Source organism: Lepisosteus oculatus, chromosome 9, assembly GCF_040954835.1.
Source record: "Lepisosteus oculatus isolate fLepOcu1 chromosome 9, fLepOcu1.hap2, whole genome shotgun sequence".
In the NCBI taxonomy this organism is placed as follows: Eukaryota; Metazoa; Chordata; class Actinopteri; order Semionotiformes; family Lepisosteidae; genus Lepisosteus; species Lepisosteus oculatus.
Window position 1 is genome coordinate 17584184 of NC_090704.1, and position 13954 is coordinate 17598137.

Consider the following 13954-nt stretch of genomic DNA (forward strand, 5'->3'; position numbering starts at 1 on the left):
CCCTGGGATTTTAAATGACCACAGAGAGTCAGGACCTCGGTTTTATGTCTCATACAAAGGAGGGTGCCTTTTTTACAGTATAGTGTCCCCATCACTATACTGGAGCATTAGGACCCACATAGACTGCAGGATGAGCTCACAAGAGGTCTCCCATCCAGGTACTGACCAGGCTCACACCTGCTTAGCATCAGTGGGTTCTCAAAGAAAAGAATACTGGAAGAAAAGGGGTACATTTTGATGAACATTAGCCTTGCACTGCAGGTATAGAAATCTGCAAAATCTACAGAATAATTTCAACTCTATTTGGCAGCTTAATTTAAAAATATACCCAACATTAAGGAAATTAAGGAAATGTCATTGGAAACTATTTACTCTTCAATTAAAAAGCCAGGTCAACAGGCACTCATCAAGTGCCTTGTTCATTAGTCACGGTGCCCCTCAAAGAACCTGAATGTATTCGGTCCTTTTACATTTTAATATGCATTAATGATTTCCATATTCATTAATAGCTGCCCCATGTGTGTCCATCCTGCTCTGAACAGATAATATTTCAATATTGTATGCACTCATTATTCATCCTCAGTAGACCTTTTGGGAAATGTCCTTATAAAGGGCTTATTAATTATTACAATTGATTTGGTTTGAGGTTGAAAACCTATTAGAGGAGTATAACTGAGTTATAATTAACAATACACACACAATACATATATGCACAAATCCACATACCCTCAATGTATCGCATTGCTACCGAAACATAAGAAAACTGGGAATGCGGCTCACTGGGGCGTGCATCATTTGCACACCACATTGTTATAACATGGAAATGAGAAGTTCCATTTTATAGAGAAAAAAAATCAGAAGCTGTCACAAAGCACTGCAATCTATAAATGAAAGTGTTAACAGACCTGAAATAATGAATTATTATAAAAAATGCAAATTACAAAGCATCATAACCCTGCAGCTACTGTATTGAATCCTTTATTTCCTTTAAGACTCAGAACTCCTAACATTTATCTGACAAGCTTGTACTTATACAAAGTCATTAGAGCCATTCAATGCATGTATATTGTATATGCCTTTTCATATCTTATCAAAGTTATAGAATTTATAATTTTTCCACAATAAATGGTTTCTTACACTAGGTGAAAATCATGTTATCTTTGATCTGAAAAAACGCAACTGGAATTTAACACATTTTTTGCACTGAAAATGTTGGTAGGTCACCACATGACCTCTTGCAATTTACTGGTGTTGGCATAATCAGGTTTCTTACTCCACTAAGAACACCAGGGTTTAAGTTGTGACTGTGCCATTGTGCCCACAGCACATGCCAGCTCCTTTTAACAGATATCAGAGAATCTGTTCTCACTCCTTCATGCAAATGTATTGTCACACTGAGAAACTGATAAATTGAGAAGTAGGTGCATTCAGTATCTGGATGTCTAAGCATCAGAGCATGGATGCTGTCAGATACCTAAAAGTGGTGAGTTGTAGGACCCCTGTGCAAAGCCATGAGGAAGGGAGTTTGAGGAAAAGAGTAAATCCAATTTTCCTCATCCAAGTCATTAGACAAGAGTAAAGTCAAAACTAGGAGAACCAGGTTGGGTAGCCAAAGGAGTAAGTTTAGGAGGTTTATAGCTTGCACAAGAGAAAGCTGTGGAAGACTTCGCAATAGTGAGCGTAGGTAAGCCAGTGAAGGAGTGTTTAAATATTGAAAGAGGGACATGGTTGGATAATTAGCTCCTGGGTGAGCGTGGGTGGAATCTAGTATTTTTGGTAATGCCAGGGCGTTTACGAGAGAATGTACGAGTTGTGACAGACACTTTGCTGACTCTAAGAGACAAGACCTAAGTAACTTGAGAAACCAGCCATATCTAGGTTTTTTAACCTTTAAAAAGGTTTTTTTAAAGTGGTGTGAGGAACAGCTCAGCTAGCATAGTCCTGGCATCATATAGAGAAGTGCCCTGAAATATGGCCTATGACTTGGCCAAGCTGCTTAAAGAGTATGGTGCCACCCTAACTGGGGGCAGATGACCTGCACTGACATACAGTATGCCACATCAGCCTTGGAAATCACATAGCATCTTCATAACAGACTGAACTGCCTAGCTATTTGTCTGAATGCCATATTTTGCATGTCCAGCCTACAACAACTGCCTAAACTCACTCACAGCATGTTCAGTGACCTGTGCTTGTACCAGGCAAAGAGAATGGGATGTCATCAGTCTCTGTATTTTATCAAGAACCAACAAGCAGACCCTCACAATATTAAGAGATTTACTGTCACGATCATTACTCCTCCTCTTAAGGGCGCTCCAGCACTTCCTCATTCTGTCCCATTACCCACACCTGTTCTTTATTCCAGCCCCTCTTCTGTTCCATCTTATAAGCCAGATGCAGACGTCATCCGGGGCTTCTCATTGATTTCCGCATCATGAGAGCCCGGGTCCTGCTGTGTCTGGCTCCGTTATGTTTTTAACCTTCAGTTCCTGGTTCATGATTTTAACCCCAGGATGGATCGCCTGGTTAAGGACTTTTGCTTTTGTCTTGGATTCCCTGTTTGGACTTTACATGGATTGTTTGCCTCGGCCACACCTCCCCGGATCACCTGCACTCCCCGGACACGCCCCCTGTCTCCAGACTTTTCTCCTGCATGACTATTTTTCCCCTTGTATCATCACAATTCTGGATCGTGTTGTCTGCATAGGCTCGGAAAGAACCGGATCGTGACATTTACATCTGCCTCCTAAATTGAGTGCAAATGAAGTTCAGCACCTGATAGTGGAGATACAGTACCACTATGAGACTAGTGAGCTTCCTTTTGTTGGATATCCTGTTCGGGAGCTAAGCAGAGGAAGCATGGATGTGGTGGTGAGGAGAGGTGCAAATGTGCATGTACACTGTAGACTCAAAGTGTTAGAAAAGGAGGCACATAGTACTCAGAGTCGGTGTATGGGAGCAACTGGGTTATAAAAATCATGGAATCTTCATGGGGTTAACAGAGATACAGAACTGGAATGGAAATGGAAACAATATACTTGGAACTGGAGTGTAGCCCAAAAAATAGAAGCCTGCTTTTGCTTAAGCCCTCTTAGTTCTTTTTCTACTTAAAACCTGAAAGGAAAACAAATAGGAAAGAATGAAGTGATGGTGAGTGCCAAGAACAGTACAAACAATAGAGAAATTTATGAGTAACCACACTCATAAATAATGCAAAAGAAGGCAACAGACAATGTAATGAATGAGGTGCACTGAGTTCCTAAGAAAATCAAGAAAAAAGTCATCCGATGCCTGAGAAAGAGTGACTCTTACTTTAAATGAGTGCTTTGGTCCTACAGTAGGTTTGCTTTGCTACGGAGACACCAACTGTGGATTAATCTAGAAAAAGGTGGATAAATGTTGCAGACACCAACTGGATACACATGCACTGGGAACAACAACAATAAGTGACAACAGAGATAACAGGGATTAAATTAACTCAATAATTCAGTGGTTCTCAAACTGTGGTACTCGTACCAGGAGTGGTACTGTATGTGGAGTGCTGCCAGCTGGTGACCCCATATGACACTGGAACTTTGTTTTGTGCACTGAAAAATCGGGACGGGTTTTCATATTTTCTATTTTAAGACGTCTCAAATACGCAGCCTATGTACTACGATACAGCGCGCGCTAATACTTGAGAAGACACAGAGCTACAATGTAATTCTATACCATTCTATAGGAATGCGTGCTACGAAGTAAGTGACCAATTGTATTTAAAAAAACGTATCTCCAGCAAATAGAGAGGTAGGAGAATGTGCGTGATTTTGGAACAATGCCAATGTTGTAAACACAGGAATGCACAGAAATGTGTACTAGGAACGCTGGCAATCTTGTGAGCACAGGAAAGCATGATAGATAACAGAAAAATATTTAAGAACTGTTCTAGGTTAACTAGAGAAAAATACACCGAGCGTCTCTGTGTTTCGCTCCCATGTGCATGAAATAAAAACTTCTTTTAACTTCTGAGATGGACTCCTGAAATGCAAACGGGGAAAAATACAAGCTTGCGAATTGCTAAAGCAGGTAAGCCCCACACTATTTTTGAAGAACCTTTTTACCGTTGGCAGAAGAGCTGACACGTATTGTGCGGAGAAAATGCTGCTAAACAGCTCGACCCGCTGCCACCTCTGAAAGACACAGTCACTCATAGAATTATTGAAATGGCAGATGATATCAAAAATACGCTGATAGAGCGCTTTATAATGAGCAGATGCTTTTCACTGCAATTAGATGAATCTGTAGTCGATTTGGCCAATTCGCTCGTTTACTGTACATTAGATACGAGTTTGAGGACATGTCCCATAAGGACTTTCTGTTCTGTAAACCGCTGCCAACAGGAACTATAGGAGAGCACGTATTTCAGCTTCTGAATTAATTTATCGAAGAGAATGGCATTGACTGGATAAAACGCGTCAGAGTTTGTACAGACGGTGCTAGAGCAATGACAAGCCAACACAGCGGTGTAGTTGCACAAATTAGAGAGGTTGCTGCAGAAATGAATGGACGCATTGCAACATCCACCGCGAGACCTTTGCCGTCAAGAAAATGCCTGACGATTTAAAATCTGTTAGACTCTGTTGTGAATTGCATCAAGGCTCAAAAAATGAATTCACATCTGCTTTGCTAGACTAAACAGGCTCACCCCTCTCACTGAAATGGTGCTTTTTATTGTTTATTTTTATTTGTTGTTCATGTTTTTTTTCTGTAAAGGGCTTTGAGAAGCCACCTTTAAAGGCGCTATATCAAGTAAAGTTTATTATTATAATATGTATTATATGCGTGTGTGAGTGTGTGCGCACACGCGCTCATGTTGGTCATTGAGAATTTCTGGGGTTCCTAGGAAAAGATGATTTGTAGGTGGTACTTGTATGCTTTGGTTTGATCAGGGGTGGTACTTGGTCCAAAAAGTTTGAGAACCACTGCAATAATTTACCCACTGTTGAAAAAACAAAATAAAGAGTAGGAAGTATCCAAGCCCTATACTCCCACAGGAGAGGAGGTCTAGATAGGATGTCACGCTCCTCACTTGCATATTTAATAGTAAATCTGGTTCAAAACAAAATTTGAAAGTTAAGTGCACGCTACTGCAGTTCAGAACATATCATATCAGGTTACTGTATAATAACTGTATGCACTGTAATTTCAAAACATCCAAATGTTCCTCTTTACAATTCCAAATGTAGCTACTGTATGTCCCAAGACTGTATGAAGAACACTATGTACACTATAAAAAATATTTTTAAATGAAGGATGTATCAATAGTCAAATTATTATTAAATCAACTGATTAAATTATATTTAAGTAGCATTTTCAATTAATTTGTGTTCAAAAGTGTAATAAGCAGTGCAATACTTGGGGAAACCTTTGTTTAAATGCTCTCACTAATCTGGATGCTTCCTCTCCTGTAGACAATTTGTACTGGCCTTTCCAAACTAAACACATATCATCATGCTGGCAGGCATACTGCTCCACTTCTAACAGAAGTCTGAATTTCACAGCTTCCTACTAAAACATGCCATCACACCACACCACCCAGAAAGTACTCTATTTTTCAAATGCAGTCTTATTGCTATGAAATGTAAAAGCATTCCTGGTCAGATTTGTGGGTTTTTAATGACCAGTCTGTAATTAGCGAGCAAAGGCAGCAAATACACTCCTACCTTTCTTTTTGGACTCCTTTCTCGTGCTGGGTCTCACAGCTTGCTGGAGTTCTGTCTCTGTTGACATCCTATTAAGTCCTTATTCCTTTTCAAATCAGGTCCAGTAGCGCACACAGGCTCATTTAGAATGGCTCTTCCACTGACTGTGAATCAGCCCCACTGCTGCTCTAGCCTTGACAGTGCATCTCAATCACTCTCTCTGAGTGCTGTAACTAAGAAAATAGAAAAGAGAAAGAGAAGGTAAACATTTTTAGGAAAAGCCTTAAGGACAAAAAACACAAATATGTTATTATTGTTTCCTTTCATACATTCCCAAATCCCCCCAGCTAAAGGGAGCATAAAGCTGATTTGTGAAGAATGGATTGAGCCTGGAACAGTCTAAAAAAGTTGCATTGTCAAGACATAACTTTCAGCACAAAAAATCTCAAAAGGGCTTTCCTGGCCGTGTTATTTGAGATTCCACCCAGTCATAACAAAACAATTTATTTGGTGGCAACTATTCCTTAATGGAAATAGTGTCCTTTTTGATGGTTGTAGCTCTGGCCAGTTTTAAAACTGTATACAGTATAAACAAAACAACCATATAAAATATTTTAAAACTATACAATTTTTTGCCCCTAAAAGAAAAGAAAAAAATTCTAAAGTCATGCCCAGATTAAGTTGAAACTGAAAAATCAATCGTCACCATGCAACTTTCTGTTTGTCAGAGATTTCTAACATGTGCTTCATTGAAAGCAAATTAAGTACTGTTTGGAATTTATATGGTGGATGAAGGCTTTGATTTAGTTCAAGAAAATAATTTTAAATCTATTAATACATATTAAAAAGTAATAATAAAAATGACCTGATATAAATTCACTACTGTGAGAAATGTCTTTAGACTAATGTGCTGTATCCTCAGTATGGATTTAGAATTATCTGACATTATCATCATTGGCCTTGTGCCTTCACAACCTTCCCGGAAGCTGTTTTTGTTCATTTTTTTAATTCATGAGGCATTATAAGTGTCCCATGAAACAAACACCTCATCAAAATTCTTTGCATGTTTGCAGTGACACAGGACTGCAAATGTACAGCTAATCTCTCTCCTGAATGGCTGCAAGCTGTCTTCAAACCGATATCCCCTTTGTGCCCCACACACCAGCCCCCCTGAAGCTACTCTAGCGTCTGTTGTCACCTTTGATGTGCTAATTGGCCTCACTTGAAATCTACATCATTTTGAGTGCCAGTTGATTCACGGGTTCAAACAACATGAATTTCATAAATAATTACAAGCATAAAATACTCTACCGTGTACTTATGCGGAATCTCAATATTGTTCTTCTTTGCATTGCTGACTATGATGGCATTATGACAATAAACAAGGCAATACTTTCAGTCAGGATTGTTATTCTTCTTACTAAATATTAATTGCATTTGTGTTGATTATTGTGAAAGTTGATTCTGGTATTTCATCAGCATTACCACTGTAGCTGTGATCTCAGAAGCTAAACAAGGCTGAGCCTGGTCAATACCAGGATGCAAAAAACAGGTTGTTGCTGTAAATGTTGCTACTGTTGTCATTTGGTACTTTTCTCTTTAGGCCAGTTTTTCCAGAAATGGCTATTCCACAATGGTGATGTAGTACAGTATATGCTTTAGGAGGTGTCACCCTTACTGTTAAACCAAGGACCTGTTAAACCAAGGGATGTTAACCCCTGGTGTCATAGTTTAATTCCACTCTGGGTTCTTCTCTAATAGATCTGCTCTGCAGTGGAGCTTCTGTCACATAATGGCTATCACACATCTCCCAGGTTAATTACAGTAAGTACACTTCAGTTTTTAATGAAGTGGGTCCCCTCCAATATGAAAAATCACTTTGGGATCTATTAAGGTGCAATGAAGTAGTAGTAGTAATAATAATAATAATAATAATAATAATAATAATAATAATAATAATAATAATAATAATAATAATAATAATAATCCACACAATATACATAGCCTAATCTTATATAGTTATATACTTATATACTATAAGTATATGTATAGATATGGGAAAAATTGAAAAGTTACGATTACATAAATATTCAAACCCTTTACTGTGTTAACCTAAATTAATTTGAAAAAATAATTAATAAAAAGTTAACAAAATTGTCTTAATGACCCCCAACAATTAGTTGAGTGGCCTCTGCCTGTGTACAGTAGTAGTTGATAATTTCAGAATACAGTATACCTTAGTCAGGAAGTGAATGCTAAGATTCAAGTATGAAGACAAAAGATCTTTCAAATAAGACGGATAAAGACACAGACCAGGAGGAGGGTATAAAATATTTCAAAGAACCTTAATATCTCTTTAAGCATGTTAAAGTAAATGATTAAGAGGTAGACAGCACCCTGATACAGCCTAGATAAGGATATGCCTGCAAACTGAGCAGTCAACAAAGAGGAAGTTAGTGATACCACCATGAGGCCAGACCTACGGTGTTCAGTGGCTGTGATGGGAGAAATTCTATCACTCCACAAAGTAGGCTTGTATGAAAATGAAAAAAAAAAAATGGGGGGTGAGCATGTTTTGTGAACAGGTTATGTGGTAAGATAAAACAAAATTGATTTGGACAAAATCTGCAAATGCAGCATAGTGCATTACTCATTAAATGTCTCCCTAATGTTAAGCATGTCAGTGGCAACATTACATTATAGTCACTGGATTGCGAAGACTAATGGTAACATTGATGGAGCAATATACTGGCAATTTAAGAGGAAAACCTGCTTTTGACTTAAAAGTGGGACCAAACTTCAAGATTCAGCAGGACAGTGATCCAAAGCACAAGGCCAAAGCTACAGCGGAGTGGCTTAAGAATAAGAAGGTGAATGTCCTTGAGCCACCCAATCAAACTTGAGACTTGAATTTTATTGACAATCTATAGAAAGACTTAAAAACTGCTGTCTTACCCAAAAGAGACTTTTGTAATTGTTTTCACCTAATTATTAATTAATTTAGGTTTGCCACAGCAAAGGATTTGATACTTATGCAATCATAATAGGTTGTATATGATAACAAATACAGTATTTTTAAATAACATTGTTTTCATTAATTAACATTAATACGATTAAATAATTAAGGTGGGTAGCTACGTCAGCATGTGTAGGCTGCAAAGGAACAAAACAACACAACATTTTGGCCGAAACATGTTTTCTTTCTTCTCTTTTCAGCATTAAATAATAAATATAACATTAATGAACAAAATGTGAAAACTGTGCAAGGATTATAATGTACATACTAAACCAACAGAATCCAACGGGGAAAAAAAAGAAAATTATAAGAAAAAATTACAATATTACGGTATACAGTATACCTTATCTTTACAGAGGAACAGTTTGATATTTCAGATAATTATATTTTAGAATTTTGCTAAACTAATAGCAGTATTTTCATCTGAAAAAAGCGTAATAGCACAGAAATCACTGGGAATATGTCTGGGCTGTGTAGTCAGCTAGCTGTGACAAAAATTCCCGTACAGCAGTGCAGAAATAGCCAAGCACTCCCAGCTATGGATGAGCTTAAACTAGCCAGAATATTCTTGGCCTGCTACAAAGCAGAAAATCCAGGGACTTGCACGCCACCTGCAAACTTTGCAGTACTGTTAATAACAGAGGCATCAGTCCTTCAATTGATGCTAATACTTCTGTGAAGCACTATGGAGCTGTGCAAAATGGTGAATGGGTGAATGGCAGAGGACATGTTGTAAACGTGAGCATATATGTTTAACAGGTTAGAAAAACATTTTTAAATTGAACAAATTATCTGTGTAATGCTTATTAAAAGATTGTTTATAAAAATATAAGGAACATACTTTAATTAGGTACTAACCAGGCTTAGGAGTAGAAAGAAAGTTAACTGCCAATGTGATGTTTCTACTGTAAAATCTCACTTCCCATATAGTCACTTTTATAAACTGTCAAATTGCAGTTTGCAGACAGCTCCGTTCACCACCCCTTTAAAACTGTCCTTTCTTATACTGGGGGTAAATAACGCAGTTAAGCTATTATATGGCCCTTTTCTGTCACACTATTTTGTTAAGAATGGACAGGGTGGAGGTGGGGGAGGCTAGTTGTGAATAATCCAGGGTGCAGCCCTCACAGAAGAGATTCTACAAAAACTGCTCCTTCAAAGAAAAGACTAGTAGAGAAAATAATGTTAACGTAAAGAGCGGGGATCCACTTTGGTTCTCAAATGCTTTCTATCTCAATTTTGCAAGAAGATATTCATAACAGAATGTAAGATGTTCTTAATGCAGCGTGGTCACATTCTTATAATTCTACTGTTTTCCACATTTGTTTTCATCAGGTAAAGATTTCATTTAAGGTTTACTGTATGTCCTCATCTACCTCCCCACAACCCCCTAAAAAAACTAGTTTCTTTTATACTAACATTTCTATATCTTCAAATGCTGTTATGCTCTCTGTCACTTGTATGGTTTGGAATAACCTGACCATGAATAGCATCACTTACTCTCGGGGGTGCATTTTTTTCAGTATCATTTTTACAGTATATTGGACTCCTGAATGCTAAATTAGTACATGGGGCAGAAGGTATGAAATAAAGAAACTGAGACCTAAAAAAATTAGGATTTTGCATGAAGTGAGGATGACATGTAAAATAAGAAAAGCATAAATTTTGAAGAAGGATCATGAGCAATAGCATATTTCTATTATGCTCAGAAAATTGGAAATGTTGGAGAATACACAGAGCACCATCTTATAATTACAAGGCAGTTTTACAAACGCTACTATGCTCTGTAAAACAAAAGGGACATTTCCGTGGTCCATGATGAATGTTATGTAAATTGCAATACACACGATGAGGCTTATTTTAAAATGCTTTCTTGAAAATGCGACTTATTTCAGATACCAAATGAAGATTGAAAAATGTTCTCCACCATATTAACTTCATCCTCTTTCAAAATGGATGCCATAATAATTTGTATTACTCATCTACAGTACAGATATTATTTTCCATCATTGTACATTGTAGCAGTTATTTCACTATATTAAATATGACACTGAAATCACTGATAGTCGCTTACACACCCAAGAGCAGGCACTGATTTAGTGTTTCAATTAAAGCTGAAGAAGGAGGTATTTTTAAATCTAGGCTAAACTGCCCTTTGGGAAAAGTCACAGTTCCTGAATAAAAGTGAGTCTAACTTCAGAATTATTTAGCAATTACTAAGTATAGTTCAAATTCACAAGTTCTATTTTTTAGAAAATTGTGACTAATAGCTAACCTTGGGCAGTTGTTTAAAGGTAGAGTGTGCTGAAACACAATGTTACTGTTCCTGACAAGATATACTTTTAGTGCCTTGATTGCACAGCTGATATCTTTTTGTTTTTTTGCTGGACAGCACCCTGACACTTTTGAATGTCAGTTATTCTTTTCTCTTTTTTAATCTTTTTTCAACTATGCAATTTCATAAACATATTATACACTGTTGGAAAACTGCCCCTGTTTCTGGTAATACCTTGCTGTTTTCATTTAAGACAAGGCTTGCTGGTTGTGAGAAGCACTGCTGCTTTATAATACTGTAGTGACACTCCGCTAAGGGTCTTTGATTTTGTTAGATCAGTGGTTCTCAAACTGTGGGACTCGTACCAGGAGTGGTACTGTATGTGGAGCGCTGCCAGCTGGTGACGCCATATGACCCTGGAACTTTGTTTTGTGCACTGAAAAATCGGGACGGGTTTTCATATTTTCTATTTTAAGACGTCTCAAATACGCAGCCTATGTACTACGATACAGCGCGCGCTAATACTTGAGAAGACACAGAGCTACAATGTAATTCTATACCATTCTATAGGAATGCGTGCTACGAAGTAAGTGACCAATTGTATTTAAAAAAACGTATCTCCAGCAAATAGAGAGGTAGGAGAATGTGCGTGATTTTGGAACAATGCCAATGTTGTAAACACAGGAATGCACAGAAATGTGTACTAGGAACGCTGGCAATCTTGTGAGCACAGGAAAGCGTGATAGATAACAGAAAAATATTTAAGAACTGTTCTAGGTTAACTAGAGAAAAATACACCGAGCGTCTCTGTGTTTCGCTCCCATGTGCATGAAATAAAAAGTTCTTTTAACTTCTGAGATGGACTCCTGAAATGCAAACGGGGAAAAATACAAGCTTGCGAATTGCTAAAGCAGGTAAGTCCCACACTATTTTTGAAGAACCTTTTTACCATTGGCAAAAGAGCTGACACGTATTGTGCGGAGAAAATGCTGCTAAACAGCTCGACCCGCTGCCACCTCTGAAAGACACAGTCACTCATAGAATTATTGAAATGGCGGATGATATCAAAAGTACGCTGATAGAGCGCTTTATAATGAGCAGATGCTTTTTACTGCAATTAGATGAGTCTGTAATCGATTTGGCCAATTCGCTCGTTTACTGTACATTAGATACGAGTTTGAGGACATGTCCCATAAGGACTTTCTGTTCTGTAAACCGCTGCCAACAGGAACTATAGGAGAGCACATTTCAGCTTCTGAATTAATTTATCGAAGAGAATGGCATCGACTGGATAAAACGCATCAGAGTTTGTACAGACGGTGCTAGAGCAATGACAAGCCGACACAGCGGTGTTGTTGCACAAATTAGAGAGGTTGCTGCAGAAATGAATGGACGCATTGCAACATCCACCGCGAGACCTTTGCCGTCAAGAAAATGCCTGACGATTTAAAATCTGTTAGACTCTGTTGTGAATTGCATCAAGGCTCAAAAAATGAATTCACATCTGCTTTGCTAGACTAAACAGGCTCACCCCTCTCACTGAAATGGTGCTTTTTATTGTTTATTTTTATTTGTTGTTCATGTTTTTTTCTGTAAAGGGCTTAGAGTAGCCACCTTTAAAGGCGCTATATCAAGTAAAGTTTATTATTATAATACAGTATGTATTATATGTGTGTGTGAGTGTGTGCGCACATTCACTCATGTTGGTCATTGAGAATTTCTGAGGTTTCTTATGAGAAGATGAGTTTTAGGTGGTACTTGTATGCTTTGGTTTGATCAGGGGTAGTACTTAGTCCAAAAAGCTTGAGAACCAATGTGTTAGATCATTTTTTAATTAAGTACTTAAGACACAGGCAAATGTTAAACCTTGCCACTTAAGCAAATAATTAATATATTCAAGTCATTTTAAATACAAATGAATCTGAAATAGTCTCATTCTGAGAGAAGCAGTGCTACAGTATACCGCTCCTCCTAGTGGTTTTATTTTTGCTCATAGTTTGCCCGTCACACCAGAATCATGTGTACTTCTGTTTAAGGGATTAGTATAGGGGAGTCCTATTAACATGTACAGCCAGCTCTATTGGACTACTGGTTTATAGTTGCAGGTGAGCAAAATTAAACTGGCACACTAATTGCTTGCTAATCCCAACCAACATTAAGTCAGCAACAACAAAATAACTTTCAACAAATATACTATGTTTTTAATGCACAGGTTAAATAAAATAAATTGACATATCATTATCTAGGTGGAATCAAAGAGTAGAGAAATCTCTACTGTTAAATTATATTTTCATTGAGACTGAAGCAGTGAAATCAATTTCTCAAAGAACATGGTGCAGTATTTGCTCTGAAGGGCTCCCAACTGTTCCTTGATTTCATTTTCGAGGTCCAACAAGAAAACCTCTACAATTTTGTCATGAGTATTGTTTCACTGTGTAACTTATTAACATATCTCACTAAGCATGTACTGTAAACATCAAACAGAGAGTCAAGATTTCAAAATTAGGCAGGAATAAAAGTATGTGTGTGGGTTTACTTCAGCAATGAATGATAAGGGGAAACATACTGTATACACTGTATGATTTTGGTTTATTTACTATGTTAAGAAATACTGTACATGCATAAAAAAGAAGCAGTAAATTTAATGCTAGTTTGAAGGCTACTGCCAGTAAGAAGCTTAATCTGAATAAATCATCAGTTACTAACAATGGGGCACTGCCAGGAGTACTTGAGAGGTTAAATATTATGTCAATTATTAGCATAGAACCCCTCGGAATGTTCTGAAGCACAAAGGTAAGATTGTCAATGCAGCTGTCAACCAACATCTGTGTCAATCCAGGGCTATACACAACCCTCAAATCACAATATACAGTATGGAAAAAATGTCTTCCCTTGACCACAGCCATCTGCAGAAAAATATATTTTTCAGTATATTTACATATGCTGATGAAATTATAATGCATATTCACAATTGTACAGTGT

General features: G+C 37.6%; 1 protein-coding gene across 12 annotated transcripts in view; it reads right to left on the reverse strand.

Annotated features, from left to right (window-relative positions):
• LOC102696525 (DAB adaptor protein 1) overlaps nt 1–13954 on the reverse strand; it is a 362145-nt gene that overhangs the window by 115956 nt on the left and 232235 nt on the right. For all 12 annotated transcript variants that reach the window (XM_069194212.1, XM_069194221.1, XM_069194217.1 and 9 more), the window contains one exon: nt 5703–5914. In XM_069194212.1, coding sequence (XP_069050313.1) covers nt 5703–5769 — 67 coding nt within the window. In that variant the 5' untranslated portion in view covers nt 5770–5914. The remainder of the gene's footprint in view (nt 1–5702; nt 5915–13954) is intronic.